Source organism: Saccostrea echinata, unplaced genomic scaffold (genome assembly GCF_033153115.1).
Source record: "Saccostrea echinata isolate AGI-Se365-2 ecotype Australia unplaced genomic scaffold, CSIRO_AGI_Sech_v1 ptg000054l, whole genome shotgun sequence".
In the NCBI taxonomy this organism is placed as follows: domain Eukaryota; kingdom Metazoa; phylum Mollusca; class Bivalvia; order Ostreida; family Ostreidae; genus Saccostrea; species Saccostrea echinata.
Window position 1 is genome coordinate 976432 of NW_026889803.1, and position 13449 is coordinate 989880.

General features: G+C 32.2%; 1 protein-coding gene across 2 annotated transcripts in view; it reads right to left on the minus strand.

Annotated features, from left to right (window-relative positions):
• LOC133172022 (uncharacterized) overlaps window positions 1-13449 on the minus strand; it is a 50049-nt gene that overhangs the window by 15053 nt on the left and 21547 nt on the right. For both annotated transcript variants that reach the window (XM_061306826.1, XM_061306824.1), the window contains exons 7-9: window positions 5888-6017; window positions 4489-4596; window positions 2513-2636 (exon numbers count right to left, since the gene is read on the minus strand). In XM_061306826.1, coding sequence (XP_061162810.1) covers window positions 2513-2636; window positions 4489-4596; window positions 5888-6017 — 362 coding nt within the window. The remainder of the gene's footprint in view (window positions 1-2512; window positions 2637-4488; window positions 4597-5887; window positions 6018-13449) is intronic.

Below are 13449 nucleotides of genomic sequence, written 5' to 3' on the forward strand. Positions count from 1 at the left end.
GGACGTTAAGCAAAAAGTGAAAGGTTGCATCTTGTTTAGAACATTATTTTGGACATCTTTTGTTCAATATTGCTTATCAAAATATTTCCCACTTTTGAGATATAAAGCGTCAAATATTTAGCATTCTGGCCCCTTATGGCCCCTAATTATGTAACAAATGATGTGAATATCATAATCTATAGTTGTAAATTGTTGAGATAAACATTTTTGCTTCAATAATACATTACAAAATATTGATCGTTAAAGAGTTATTGTTCAAAGACTTTCGGCCCCTCTCAGCCCCTATTGTGAGGGTCCAGCCCCTTTTTCCTCATACCAATTTAAAGATCTAATGATTTTGAACACTTTTCGAACAACAACTATTCAGAAATTCTTTTTCGTTTCCGAGATATTAGCAAAAGAAGTATTTAGGGGCCGGCCCTTTAACTCCTTAATGGGGACGTTTGGAGAAAAATGAAACGTTGCATATTGTTTAGAACATTATTTTGAACATCTTTTGTTCAATATTGCTTATCAAAATATTTCTCACTTTTGAAACATAAAGCGTCAAAGATTTTGCATTCTGGCCCCTAATGGCCCCTAGTTATGTAACATATGATGTTAATATTATAATATATAGTTGTAAATTGTTGAGATAAACATTTTTGCTTCTGTAATGCATTACAAAATTTTAATTGTTAAAGAGGTATTGACTAAAGACTTTCGGCCCCTCTCGGCCCCTAATGTGATGAGTCAGCCCTTTTTTCTTGATATCATATAAAAGATCTTGTAATTCTACACAATTTCTATTCAATATGTTTTTAGAAAATCTCCATAGTTTTAGAGGTATGATAAAAAATGTCTCGAAAATTCACTCCTGATTCATGTCCTAAATTTCGACCCCTACTGAGCTTCCATACTAGGTACTTCCGGAAAATTTGAAAACCCAGGTGCAAAACTTCAACATGTCGTCTATAATCGCTGAAAATTTCAGCGCTCTAGCTTTTGCCGTTTTTTAGTTTTGTGTCGACAAAATGGTTATCTGAAAATCGATTAAAGGGCGATAACTTCTGACCGGAAGTGAATTTTAAGGATTTGAACAAAAAAGGATCATCTTCATATCAAAAGGCATTACCCCTGAAAATTTCATGAAAATCGATCGAACCGTTTGCGAGATATCTTCTGCACAAAAATTGTAAAGAAAAAGTGGAATAATAATAATAATAATAAAAGTGAAAAAGAAACAATACAATAATAGAAGGGTCTTCCGTTGGAGACGGAAGACCCTAATAATAAAAAGAAAAGTGAAAAATCAACAATAGAATAATAGAAGGGTCTTCCGCAGAAGACGGAAGACCCTAATAATAAAAAGAAAAGTGAAAAATCAACAATAGAATAATAGAAGGGTCTTCCGCAGAAGACGGAAGACCCTAATAAGAAAAAACAGTAGAATCACTATAAGGTCTTCCGTCTGAAACGGAAGACCTTAACTAGACGAGCTTGTTGCAAAGCAACAAATAAGTCTTCCATCTAAATTTCAAGGAGATGAGATCGAGATTGAGAGACATCTACAGATAAATGAGCAAGAATGAGCCATCTACCATTACTTCCGGTTTGACCGGAAGTGAAGTCATTTTGACGACTTTCAATGATCTCCTTAGCTGCTGCTTGTCATTTTGAACAACTTTGCTTCTATGATGTTATACAAATTCTCAATACATTTTGAGATATCAGGAAAACACTTTTGGCCCCTCTGGCTCCCTAATGTTAGGGGCCAGCCCCTTCTTGTTGATATCCTTTGTAAGATTGTGACATTCTACACAACTTCTGTTCTATATGTTCTAACAAAATATTTACAGGCAAAAAGATATTGTAGAAAAGGTGTTAGAAATTTTGAAATTCTTGATAAGACTATTTTCGGGCGATAGCGAGCATCGGCGCTTCGTACTTCCGGTGATGCTGATATACAAAATTCACTTCTCTATAGTTTGCTTTATCATCACTGAAAATTTCATACTTCTATGTTTAGTGGTTTCTGAGAACACTGCCGGATAAAGTGACCCTCTAAAAACCACAAAATCGCGGAAATCTCCGAACCGGAAGTGACGTCATCAAAACAAAAAAATATATATCTAGATTTTTTGATGTTGTATCAGACCTGTAAGTTTCATGAAAATCGAGCGAGCCGTTTCCGAGAACTCGCGTGCACAAAATCGGTAAGAAAAAAAAAAAAACAATAATAAAAATAGTGGAAAAGAAACCTAAGAATAACAAGAAGGTCTTCCGCTGAAGACCTTAATAATAATAATAAGAAACAGAGTAAAAACACTAGATGAGATCTCGTTGTGAGCAACTCACTAAAATATGAAGCCCGCTTTTTTAAGTACACATACAGTAAATAACTGAAGATAGCTATCTAGATATTTGAGAAACTGTCACAAACAGTCTGGATATGAAACAGCTGAATGGCTACACCTTGACCTACATACATCTGACTTGTTATAAGTATATTTTGTGGTAACCATTTATTCACCTGCTGCTGTTACTTCTTTCTCTGGTTCTCCAATCTCTGCCATCATCTCCTGTGCTCTCTTTTCCTCTTCTTTTCTGTCCTTATCATAATCCTCTATCTTAGCTATAACATTAGCTTGTGGAACCTGTTGTCAAGTCCAATGAAAATATCGATTAATATTCAAATTTACTAATTTAAATTATTTAGATCTGAATGTATGGCTTACACATTGTACATGCTTCTTGACATAACATTTGTATTAAGTGACTGTTAGTTGATGATGTTTGAGTGTTTCATGGCATGGTTGTGGACCCCTCTGTCAGGAATCCATAAATTCTGACATCAAAATTCTCATGCTGTTCCTTATATAAAATTCAAGTATGAATAATCAACATTTTTCTTATATAGCTAATAAATAGTCTATAATGAAAAACTACTAAAAGTTTAGAGAATTTAAGTGTTCATTATCTTGGCGTTTTATTGAACATTGAGTTTGTATTACGTAAATGAGTATACCCAAAAGATTCCGAATACCAGCGTTCAATATCGAACGCCCTGTTGTAAACAAAAAATGTTGTCTGGTCAATCTCTCAAAAGCAAATTTATGAGAGGTAGTGGCAGCTAAGTAAGATGTGTTTATTTTCACACAGAACTGAAATTATTTATTAATAATTTAGTATGTATTCAGTGATTCATTTTGAAAATGGTTATCATGGGTCCAAAGGACCCCTCTTAATGAAAATAATGAGTCCATGCCAAAATGTATGCATCCAAAACCAAGGGTACCGCATATTAAATACTACAGAGGAAATTCTGGTGAAATATAAAACGGTATTGCACGAAAGTGCATATGTTTTATTGTAGCTGTGAATGGGTCTATACTTTGACTATTGAATTGGAAGTAAGAATACATGGTTTTGTGGCATAAAAATAATATATTGTCAACTGTACACCTTGTTTCTATTTTTAGATCATAAGTACGATCTTCGTCATAAAAAGCAAAGAAGCAGATCAGTTGTTCTATTCAATGAAGTAAAGAAAGTTTTTTACAAAATGAAAATAGTCAGAAAGAAAAATGATCAAATTTTATACATGTACTTCTTGGCTTCTAAGGAAAAAAATTAAAATACACAGGTTACATCTTTTAATACAAAGGTATAGTATACGCTTCAGAAATGTTCCACAGTAGACATAATCGAACTATGCTATCTAACTTCTAAATATTTTCTGATAATTGCTTGTTAACTGCAATTTAACAGTGATTGTGAATCTGACCTGTTGTTGGCGAACTTATGCCTGTTATAATCGCTCATGCATATTGCTTAGCACATGGAAATGATGCAATCGGTCAAGTTATGAATCAGATTATATGGAAACAATTTAAAATAATAAATGTCCTTCTATAAATTTATTGCGTACATTGGGATGCACAATTATTGAAATAATGCGTCCTGAGCAAAATTTGAGCGTAATTTACACAGGATGAGATCAAAATGAATCACTGCGTATTAGCCTCAATAAAACCCCAATAAGCAAATCATAATGCTTGGAAGGGTCATTGGAATGATGCAATATTGAACACTTACAGGACAGACGTTAATTTAAATACTGATACTAAAAAATTCTTAATAATTAGTTTTTCTTAATTCTTAATAAATAGTTTTTAACTGAAATAATTAATTTAAATCAATGGGAGATGTTTAAGCTATATAATAAAGGAGTTATTGAACTTATATTGGTGAATACTGGCACTCGTTGGCTGTACAAATGCACACGCAAGCTCGCACATTTGTACCGCTAAATTGTGCCAATATTCACCAATATAAGTTCAATAACCCTATAATATTCAATTTCTTCACTTAAGCAGAAAAATTGGTTTCATTACACTTAGTTTGAGACTACAATCAATCGTTACCAGTTAATTAGGAAGTTACATGTCATGGTAAGATAATATGCACCATGATTGTACAGTGAGTTATGAATGCAGATCCACTTACATTTTCATATGTCTTATTGAGACCTGCATACAGGGACATGTCTCTTTTTCTGGCTGACACTTTCTCTGATAGAGCTACTCGTTTAGGTGTTCTTACAGATTTGTGTGTCTACAATAAATAGATAAGAATAAATCTTTCAGATTTAAAAGCCTGTTCTTAATCTCTTTACATACACAATATCACGAGCAACTGTTCATGATAAATACAACAACCAAAGCCCAATAGGCCACATTGCTCATCTGAGCACTTTGGCTAAGAAAAAGCAGAAATCAGTTCAGTATAAATTTAACAAACTTGAATTTACACTACCTGAGGATGCTACCAGATTTCTTTGACTAATCATGGCTTTAGAAGATTTTTCAAGAATTTGAATTTTTCCTATATGTTGGATCTACTATTGTGGTCTTGCCCTACCCCCAGGTACATGATTTGAACATACCTGAATCTACACTAACTGAGGATGCTGATGAATTAATATGACTAACCATGGTTTTGCTGTTCTTGAGAAGATAATTTTTACTGTATATCCTTTATATTCCTTTGTATAACTTTGATCTCCTGTTGTGGTCCCTCTCTACCCCTAGGGGGTCATGATTTGAACAAACTTGATTCTACACAACCTGAGGATGCTATTCCTCACTAAAACTTTTATCGCCTATTGTGGCCCCACACTACCCTCAGGGGTCATTATTTGAACAATTTTGATTCTACACTACCTCAAAATGCTTCCATATGAATATGACCAATCATGGCTTTGCTGTTCTTAAGATGAGTTTTAAAGATTTTACCTATGTATTACTTTGATCGCCCATTGTGGCCCCACTCTACCCCTGAAGGGGGGGGGGGGGTTCATGATTTAAACAAACTTGATTCTATATACCTGAGGATGCTTTCATATAAATGTGACCAATCATGGCTTCGCTATTCTTGAAAAGACGATTCTTAAAGATTTGTCCAACGTATTCCTATATAAAACTTTGATCACCCATTGTGGCCCCAACCTAGCCCTGGGGTCATGATTTGAACCAACTTAAATCTACACTATCTGAGGATGATTCCACATAAGTTTAATACTTTCTAGCCTAATGATTCTTGAGATTTTTAACAGATGCCATTAATTTTTTAGTAATTTGTAATTATTCCCCTTGGAAGAAGGCTTGGCCCTTCATTTGAACAAACTTGAATCCTCTTTACCCAGTGATACTTTGTGGCAAATATGACTGAAATTGGCCCATTGGTTCTTGAGAAGAAGTTGAAAATGTGAAACGTTTACAGACAGATGGACAGACAGCAGACAGTTGGATGCCAGACGAAATGTGATCAGAAAAGCTCACTTGAGCCTTTGGCTCAGGTGAGCTAAATATACACATTACTTTTAACAATGTTTTTTGGTAAATACCCCTGACTGTCCAAGAAACTCTGCAACTGATGTTTCCAAATCAGACAGCTGACTTTTTGAGACATCTTCTGTCTTCTGAGCTCTTGTAACAGGGATGTCTTTATTTTCTGGCAACAGGACAGTTTCCATACTGTAAAAAAAATAGTTATACTAATCAGGTTAAAGTCTAACTTAACTTTACAATTAGTCCTTCTTGTCAATAGTTTCAGGTAAGTCACATTATCATTGTAACTCAATTCATTACAAGTTTAAAATGTATTATTTCAATGGCTAAACTTTGGTATACTTCAGCTGGTTAAATTTCATTTCAATTCTATTCCAATTTTGATCCAATTTTTGTTGCCTCACCTCAACCAATCAGAGCTGAGGGTATGGATCAGACAGAATAACTTGAACAAAGACCTTTGGTCATGTCCATGACACACCCTCAGATCATAGGTAATATTTATGTGAAGTATGAATTTCAAAAGTTTCTGTTATATTATGAACTAGACATGACTTTTACATTTTTATGTCCAACACCTTAAGTCTACTTATATGATCTTGGGTCATTGTCAGACACACCTTCAACTTTTCTGCAACTGACCTTGAACTTGCCCAAAGACTTTATGTCAAGATCAAGGCACACTCTCATGTCAGAAATAATCTTTGTGTTGAGTTTGAACTTTCAATGTTTCGTCATTAGAAGGTTACAATTCTAGGGCATGAATTAACATACTTTTTTGTGCCTTGAACTTTCCCAAATTGACCTTGAGTTAAGGTTCATGACAGAAACATAGAATGACAAATTTTCAGACAGGACAAAAAATATGCAACAGATTTTTGGTCTTTTATTTCCTTTAATTCTACTAATACTTATCTATACATAAAACAAGAGGCCCATGGGCTGAAACACTCACCTAAGTAACTATGGCTCTTCTTTTCTTTATCAGTTGATTTTTTCCCTATATACTCCTATGTAAAATTAAGATAACATATTGTGGCCCCATCCTACCTCCAGGTGTCAGGATTTGAACAAACTTGAATCTACACTTCTTGAGGATGATTCCATATAAAAGTGACTAATCATGGCTTTGCTGTTTTTCAGAAGACTTTTAAAGATTTATCTGATGTACATGTATTCCTATGTATAGGCCCTAGAGGCCCCACCCTACCCCTGTAGGTCAAGATTTGAACACTTAAATCTATACTACCTGAAGATGCCTTCATATAAACAATGACAAATTGTGGCTTTAGTGTTCCCTAGAAGAAATTTTTTTTTTATATTCCAATTTAAAACTTAGTACATATCATGGCCCCATCCTACTCCCAGGGGTCATGATTTGTACAAATTTGTGTCTAAGTTATGTCAGGAAGCTTTCACATCTTTTATGGCCCACTAGCTCTTGAGAAGATGCCACCCAATTTTCACTATTTCTTAATTATCTCCCCTAGAAAAAAGTTGTGGCCCTTCATTTAAACAAACTTGAATCCACTTCACCCAAGGATACTCTGTGCCAAGCTTGGTTGAAATTGGCATGTTGGTTTTGGAGAAGAAGATGGAAATGTTATGACGACAACAATTACAGAGAACAAACAAATTTTTATCAGAAAAGCTCACTTGAGCCTTCGACTCAAGTTAGCTAAAATTCCTTTCAGCCTTGGAATTTCAGTTGGGAAGATTGTTTATAATGTACTGTTTTTTGAGAAGTCCATTAATATTATTCATGTTATCTATGCTATCATATATCAGGTCAAAAACAATGTTGGAGGAATTTTTAATCATGGCAGGGAAATCCACATTCAGATTTTATAATCTATTGTTTAGCAAATCAGTTGTTGGTATATCCTATTATATGATAAGGCATATACTAAATACAGGGATTTATCAGCCTATTTTGGGAAATGACATTTTTTTTTGAAATGGGAAAATTCAGTGACAATTTAATAAAATTGGGGAAAAAATAGGGAAGACTTAAAACTCCTGATGTTTACTTCTTAAAACTCTGAAAGTTTACAACTTAAAACCCCCTTTTTACCTACTTTTAATAAACCTTTTGTATGCCCACAAAGATAAATTTTATTTTTTTAATAAAATGTAAAACTTTGATTGCCCATAGTGGCCCCAAACTACCCCGGGGGGTAGGGCTGTCACGAGTACCCGAAATAACCGAGAACCGCGGTCCAAGTTGTTCGGTTCGGTTTAGGTTCCATTTTTTCGGATTTCAGTTCGGGTCTGGTTTATATATTAAGAGTCTGTTCAATACAAAAAAATGACGTCGAAATCAAAGGAATGATGACAATAACAGTGATAAATAAACATCACAACTGAAATTTACTTCATTCCAAGACAAAACACTTGTCATGGAAGTATTAGATAATTATCAAAACGAGCATGAATGGTCAGGTTGTGGCTAATAGTAGGCCAAGTAGTTCTACACACCCATGTCTAGACGTTCACATGGTTAAGACTTGTTTTCAATGTAAATTTAATGTACCAAATAAAGATTTTTCAAGTTAAATTCATGAAAATAAGGTTTAAAATAGATGTAAATAACTGAACCCAAAAACCCGAAACTGAACCAAAAATTTACAGAACCGACCCGAAAAATTTTGGAACCGTGACAGCCCTACGATTGGGTTAATGGTTTTAACAAACTTGAATCTACACTACCCAAAAAACTTTCACATGTTTCATCTTTTCTGGCCTTGTTGTTCTTGAGAACTTTTTAAAATTACTGCACCCATTTTTCACTTTTCTAAATCATCTCCCCTTGGAAAATGTGTGGCCCTTCATTTGAACAAATTTGAATCCACTTTACGAAAGGATACTCTGTGCCAAGTTTGTTTGAAATTGGCCCAGTGGTTCTGAAGAAGATGAAAATGTGAAAAGTTTACAAGGATGACAGACAATGGACAAATTTCAATCAGAAAAGCTCACTTGAGCCTTCAGCTCAGGTGAGCTAAAAACAAAATCCATTCTCATAATTTTTAAATCCATTTATAAACTTGTCATTTTCAACAGGGTTGTGGTTAACTTTTGAATCCTTAGGGGCCATGTGGGCTCCTAACTTTTCAAATTTTACGGGCCCACAATGTGATCCACGGGCCCACATTATATGAAAATTAAAAATAACAACAAAAAATCCTAATTTTTTCTAACTGATCTTTTTTATTCGTAGTATCAATATATTTGCAGTATATGAATTTTTGCCAAGTTTTCTCTTTAATTTCTAAAAACTTTGATCGGATAAAATATTCATTTCATCATGTACATTTTGTAGTGTTTAACCTTATACAACTGAAGTGTCTATGGTTTAACAAGGGGGCATATTCAATAATAAATGACATACAACCTGTGATGAAGTTTGATCCCGATCTTTTAATGTGTGCATTTGACACGGTAATTCAAATTCTATCTGTGAATAATAGTCGGATGGAGTGTGTGACAACTATAGCCGATTGTCACAATATTTCTATTAGAACAATCTCAAACATTTCCTCTCGTATCAACAGATTTAACTGAGATAAATCGCCATTTTGATCTCAGTCACATACATGTTTCAAAAATATGCTTTTACGCAAGATAAATAATCTAGGTTAGTAGAGTGTTTTCTTTTAAAACTGAAAGTATATAAAATATAAGACTGAAATGTGACTACGTTCCGGAAAAAAATCGTTCACCATGTGGACGACCAGATTTTTAATATCGAATCGCCCACAGCAAATTTTACTCGCATTTGTGAGTGGGCAAGTGGTTATCCACAACCCTGTTCAAGTCTGTAAATCTAAATGTTAAATAGCAAGATTTGTCTACACCTATCCCACGCAAATTACTTTCATGCACTTAAAATAAGTAAACATGACGTTCTCAATGCCCTTAATTGTCATTTTAGAGAAAATATTCATATCTGGTTTAAAAAATCTTAGATTAAGAGCCAGTGATAAATACAGACTAATTATCACAAAATATAAAAATCCCAATGAATAATATATACATGTACAATATTGGTAAACAGCAACACTCTCTATAAAGGGATTGGTCCTCTGTCTTAATCTATGGAATGTCAACCACTAAATCAGTAAATTACTTTTCTCACATTTGTGTTCATTAGCAACTTTCAAAACTATCCAGAAATCTCCCTGGCACAATGTTTTTGCAATTATAATTGAAACAGGAATATTGGACAGTTTTGTCAAATCATGGAAAAGCTGGAAATGGCATAGGAGTCTTATGTTTAATTTTTAATATCATAAATATGAATAACATGTATATCAAATAAATGGCAAAACAAACATGATGAATGAGAAAAAAAGAAAAATAAATAAATAAGTTTTCTTTTTCCCCTTGGAGGTAATTTCGTTCATTCTCTACCTGAAAAAAAGATCTCCGGCAATTAATATGACCAACTTCCAATACATATATTACCACATGTTACAACCGGGCCTTTTAATTTCAGTGGCAAATCTGCCAATTGATCACACTCGCAATTTACAGTGGCCATAAATTCACAAATTATATATATATATATATATATATATATATATATATATATATATATATATATATATATATATATATATATATATATATATATATATATATATATATATAAGGGATGTCAATTTTGTCAATAATTAATATTAAAATATTCAATGAAAGTATTCGAATATATTCGAATATTCGATAAAATAAATAAAATCTGGTTTATTTTAAATACCGGTATGCATCATGCTACTCTCATGAAAGGTTTAGCGTAGTTATTCTTATATTGGAAGTAAAATTGTATGAAGACTTTTGTATATGTACAATAAGGAATTCCATTTGATATTTGTCAATGTTTGAAATAAATAATTGATTTAAATGTAGAAAAGTATAATTTTAACAAATGATACATGTGTATTTATAGTATCTCCGAGGAACCAGTCGCCTTACCAAGGATAGTCGTATACTGTTCAGATTTCAATACATGTAATTAATTACATTTATCAACCTAATAAGAGATATGATTATAATCTTTGATACAATGTTTTTAAAATATAAACAAATATTACCATAGACAATTTTCCTAGGTAATTAACTAATTTCCCGATAATGAATATAAAATTCAAGATTATGTACAACCCGAGAAATTTACACATTTATTCCGAAATTGAGCCCTCTACAATATTAATTACAGACTAATTCTATCGGACAATCATTCAATGATCAATTAAATTTATAGTTAAGTTTACTCTACAGGTCTTTTAGACATTCTAAGAAGGTTTTCATTTTTTGTCCTCGATTCTAGATCCGATCGTATTTATTTAATAAAAACTAGGAAAATATGTTTTGTTATTATATATAAAGCATTGCTGTATAATTCTTTAATACCTTACTCAAAACAAAATAATTCAGTAGATATATTCGATAAGAAAGTAGTGAAAGAAATCAGGCGATCAAAATTGATCGCTAGTAAATTAAACAGGGATAAATCCAGTACTGTTCTAATCAAAATTTATTAATCACAGTACTTCTTTTATGAAATCTGAAAAAAACACCGAATATTCGAATCTTAAATTCATATTTGAATATTAACTCATCGAATGAATATTCGAATATTCATTGACATCCCTAATATATATATATATATATATATATATATATATATATATATATATATATATATATATATATATATATATATATATATAAAGCACTAAAAATGACCAACGACAGGAACAATAATAATTGTCAAATTTACGAACAAGTTCATTCTCTCTATATAGTGTAAACTTTACCGTTAATTCGCATTAGCAATTCTGGAACAACCTACCCAAATATTTACAGCTTACATTTTTGTTTATTTCTTTTATCAGATTTCCAAATTTATAATATATCCAAATTCATATTTTAAAATTGCCCTTCCATATTATCTTTAATTTCTTTTTATCATGTATAGGTACGCTATTTTGAGAGAATAAGACAATGTACGATTTACTGCTTGGTCGTAATTAATAAGCGATAATTAATTTGTTCAATTATGTAAATCGCACTTGACCAGCGTACACCCGATAGACCGGACGCAATTCATAGCGCTCCGGATTTCTTTGTTCACAACTGTTTATAAACTTCAAATTAAACATGTAATACTGTAAATATTTAGTGTTTAGTAGTAGTGCTAGTTGTTTTTGTTTCTCTATTTCCTTTGTTTTTATGACTTCTTAACTTTTTTCTTTGTCCTGAGGAAGGGACAGGTCGTCCCGAAAATTTGACAATTATTATTGTTGGTGTCGTTGGTCATTTTTAGTGCTTTATATAAATTTCCATCCGTGACCTTGTACCTACTTAGTAGATCCGACACTTAGGATATACAGTGTTGTTGGTTTTTAGTGCTTTATATATATATATATATATATATATATATATATATATATATATATATATATATATATATATATATATATATATATATATATATATATATCCTATTTATTTATTTATTATAGTATTCCCAGAAATTATTGAGAATTTTTTTATGATTCACTCACCGGTATCTAAAATGTCAGATTAATAGCATACAATATAATTTAATGTTACTATTTTATTTAATGACAATACCCTGTACTTTCTAATGAATAATGAAGTTTTCATGGGTAGCCTCCCATTTACTTTATATACTTCCTGTTGTCTGCTGCTGTTAAAAATTACTGCTATTGAAAATAGGAAGCATATTTAAGTAATGTATAATCAAGGAATTGTTAAATCTGGTGATATTTCTGAAACACCAAATATTTCACCATCTACTCTGTATCGTATGATACAAAATATTTAAAAAAGAAGAGAAATCCAGTTAAAGAAAAGAGTTTGTAGGCCTAGTAAACTAACATTCACAGATCAAAGAAGGCTTGGATATTTGCTCAGTAAGAACAACACTAAGTGTAGAAAAATTGGGTTTTATTCCTAGCTCTACCAGCTCTTTCCCTCTGCCAAGAAAATATTCTCAATAATTTCAGGGAACACTATATTTAATGAATTTATTTTTCTTTTTTCCCCTTTCATCATACTTGTTTTGCCATTTGTTTGATATGTATATCATTTTGTGTTTGATATGTATATCATTTTGTGTTTGATATGTATATCATTTTGTGTTTGATATGTATATCATTTTGTGTTTTGTATTTATATTTATCATATGTTAATCCTTAATTGTATATTTTACTTTATGCTTTCACATAATCCTAAAAATGAAGGAAATAAAGTATGAATGAATGAATGACTACTTGTTTTCAATAATATAAAACATTTTATACTTCTTCACATTTTCAACTAGATTTTTTCAGTTTTTTTTTTCATTAGTACTGTCCCAAAATATGGAATTCCGTAATAAACCCATATGTCATGGGCAATTACTGCATTAATTTGAATAAGGCCATGGACATTAAAAGTCACCTGAGTATCAAAAGGCAAGTTCTTCCAAGGCTGTGCATGCCTATGTAAAACTTGTTAGCCCTTCACTTGGATCTAATAGCCTCTTGGGAAGAGTTCAAAAATTCAAAGGCCAGAACAGCCTCAGCAACAAATTGCATTCATAACATTATTC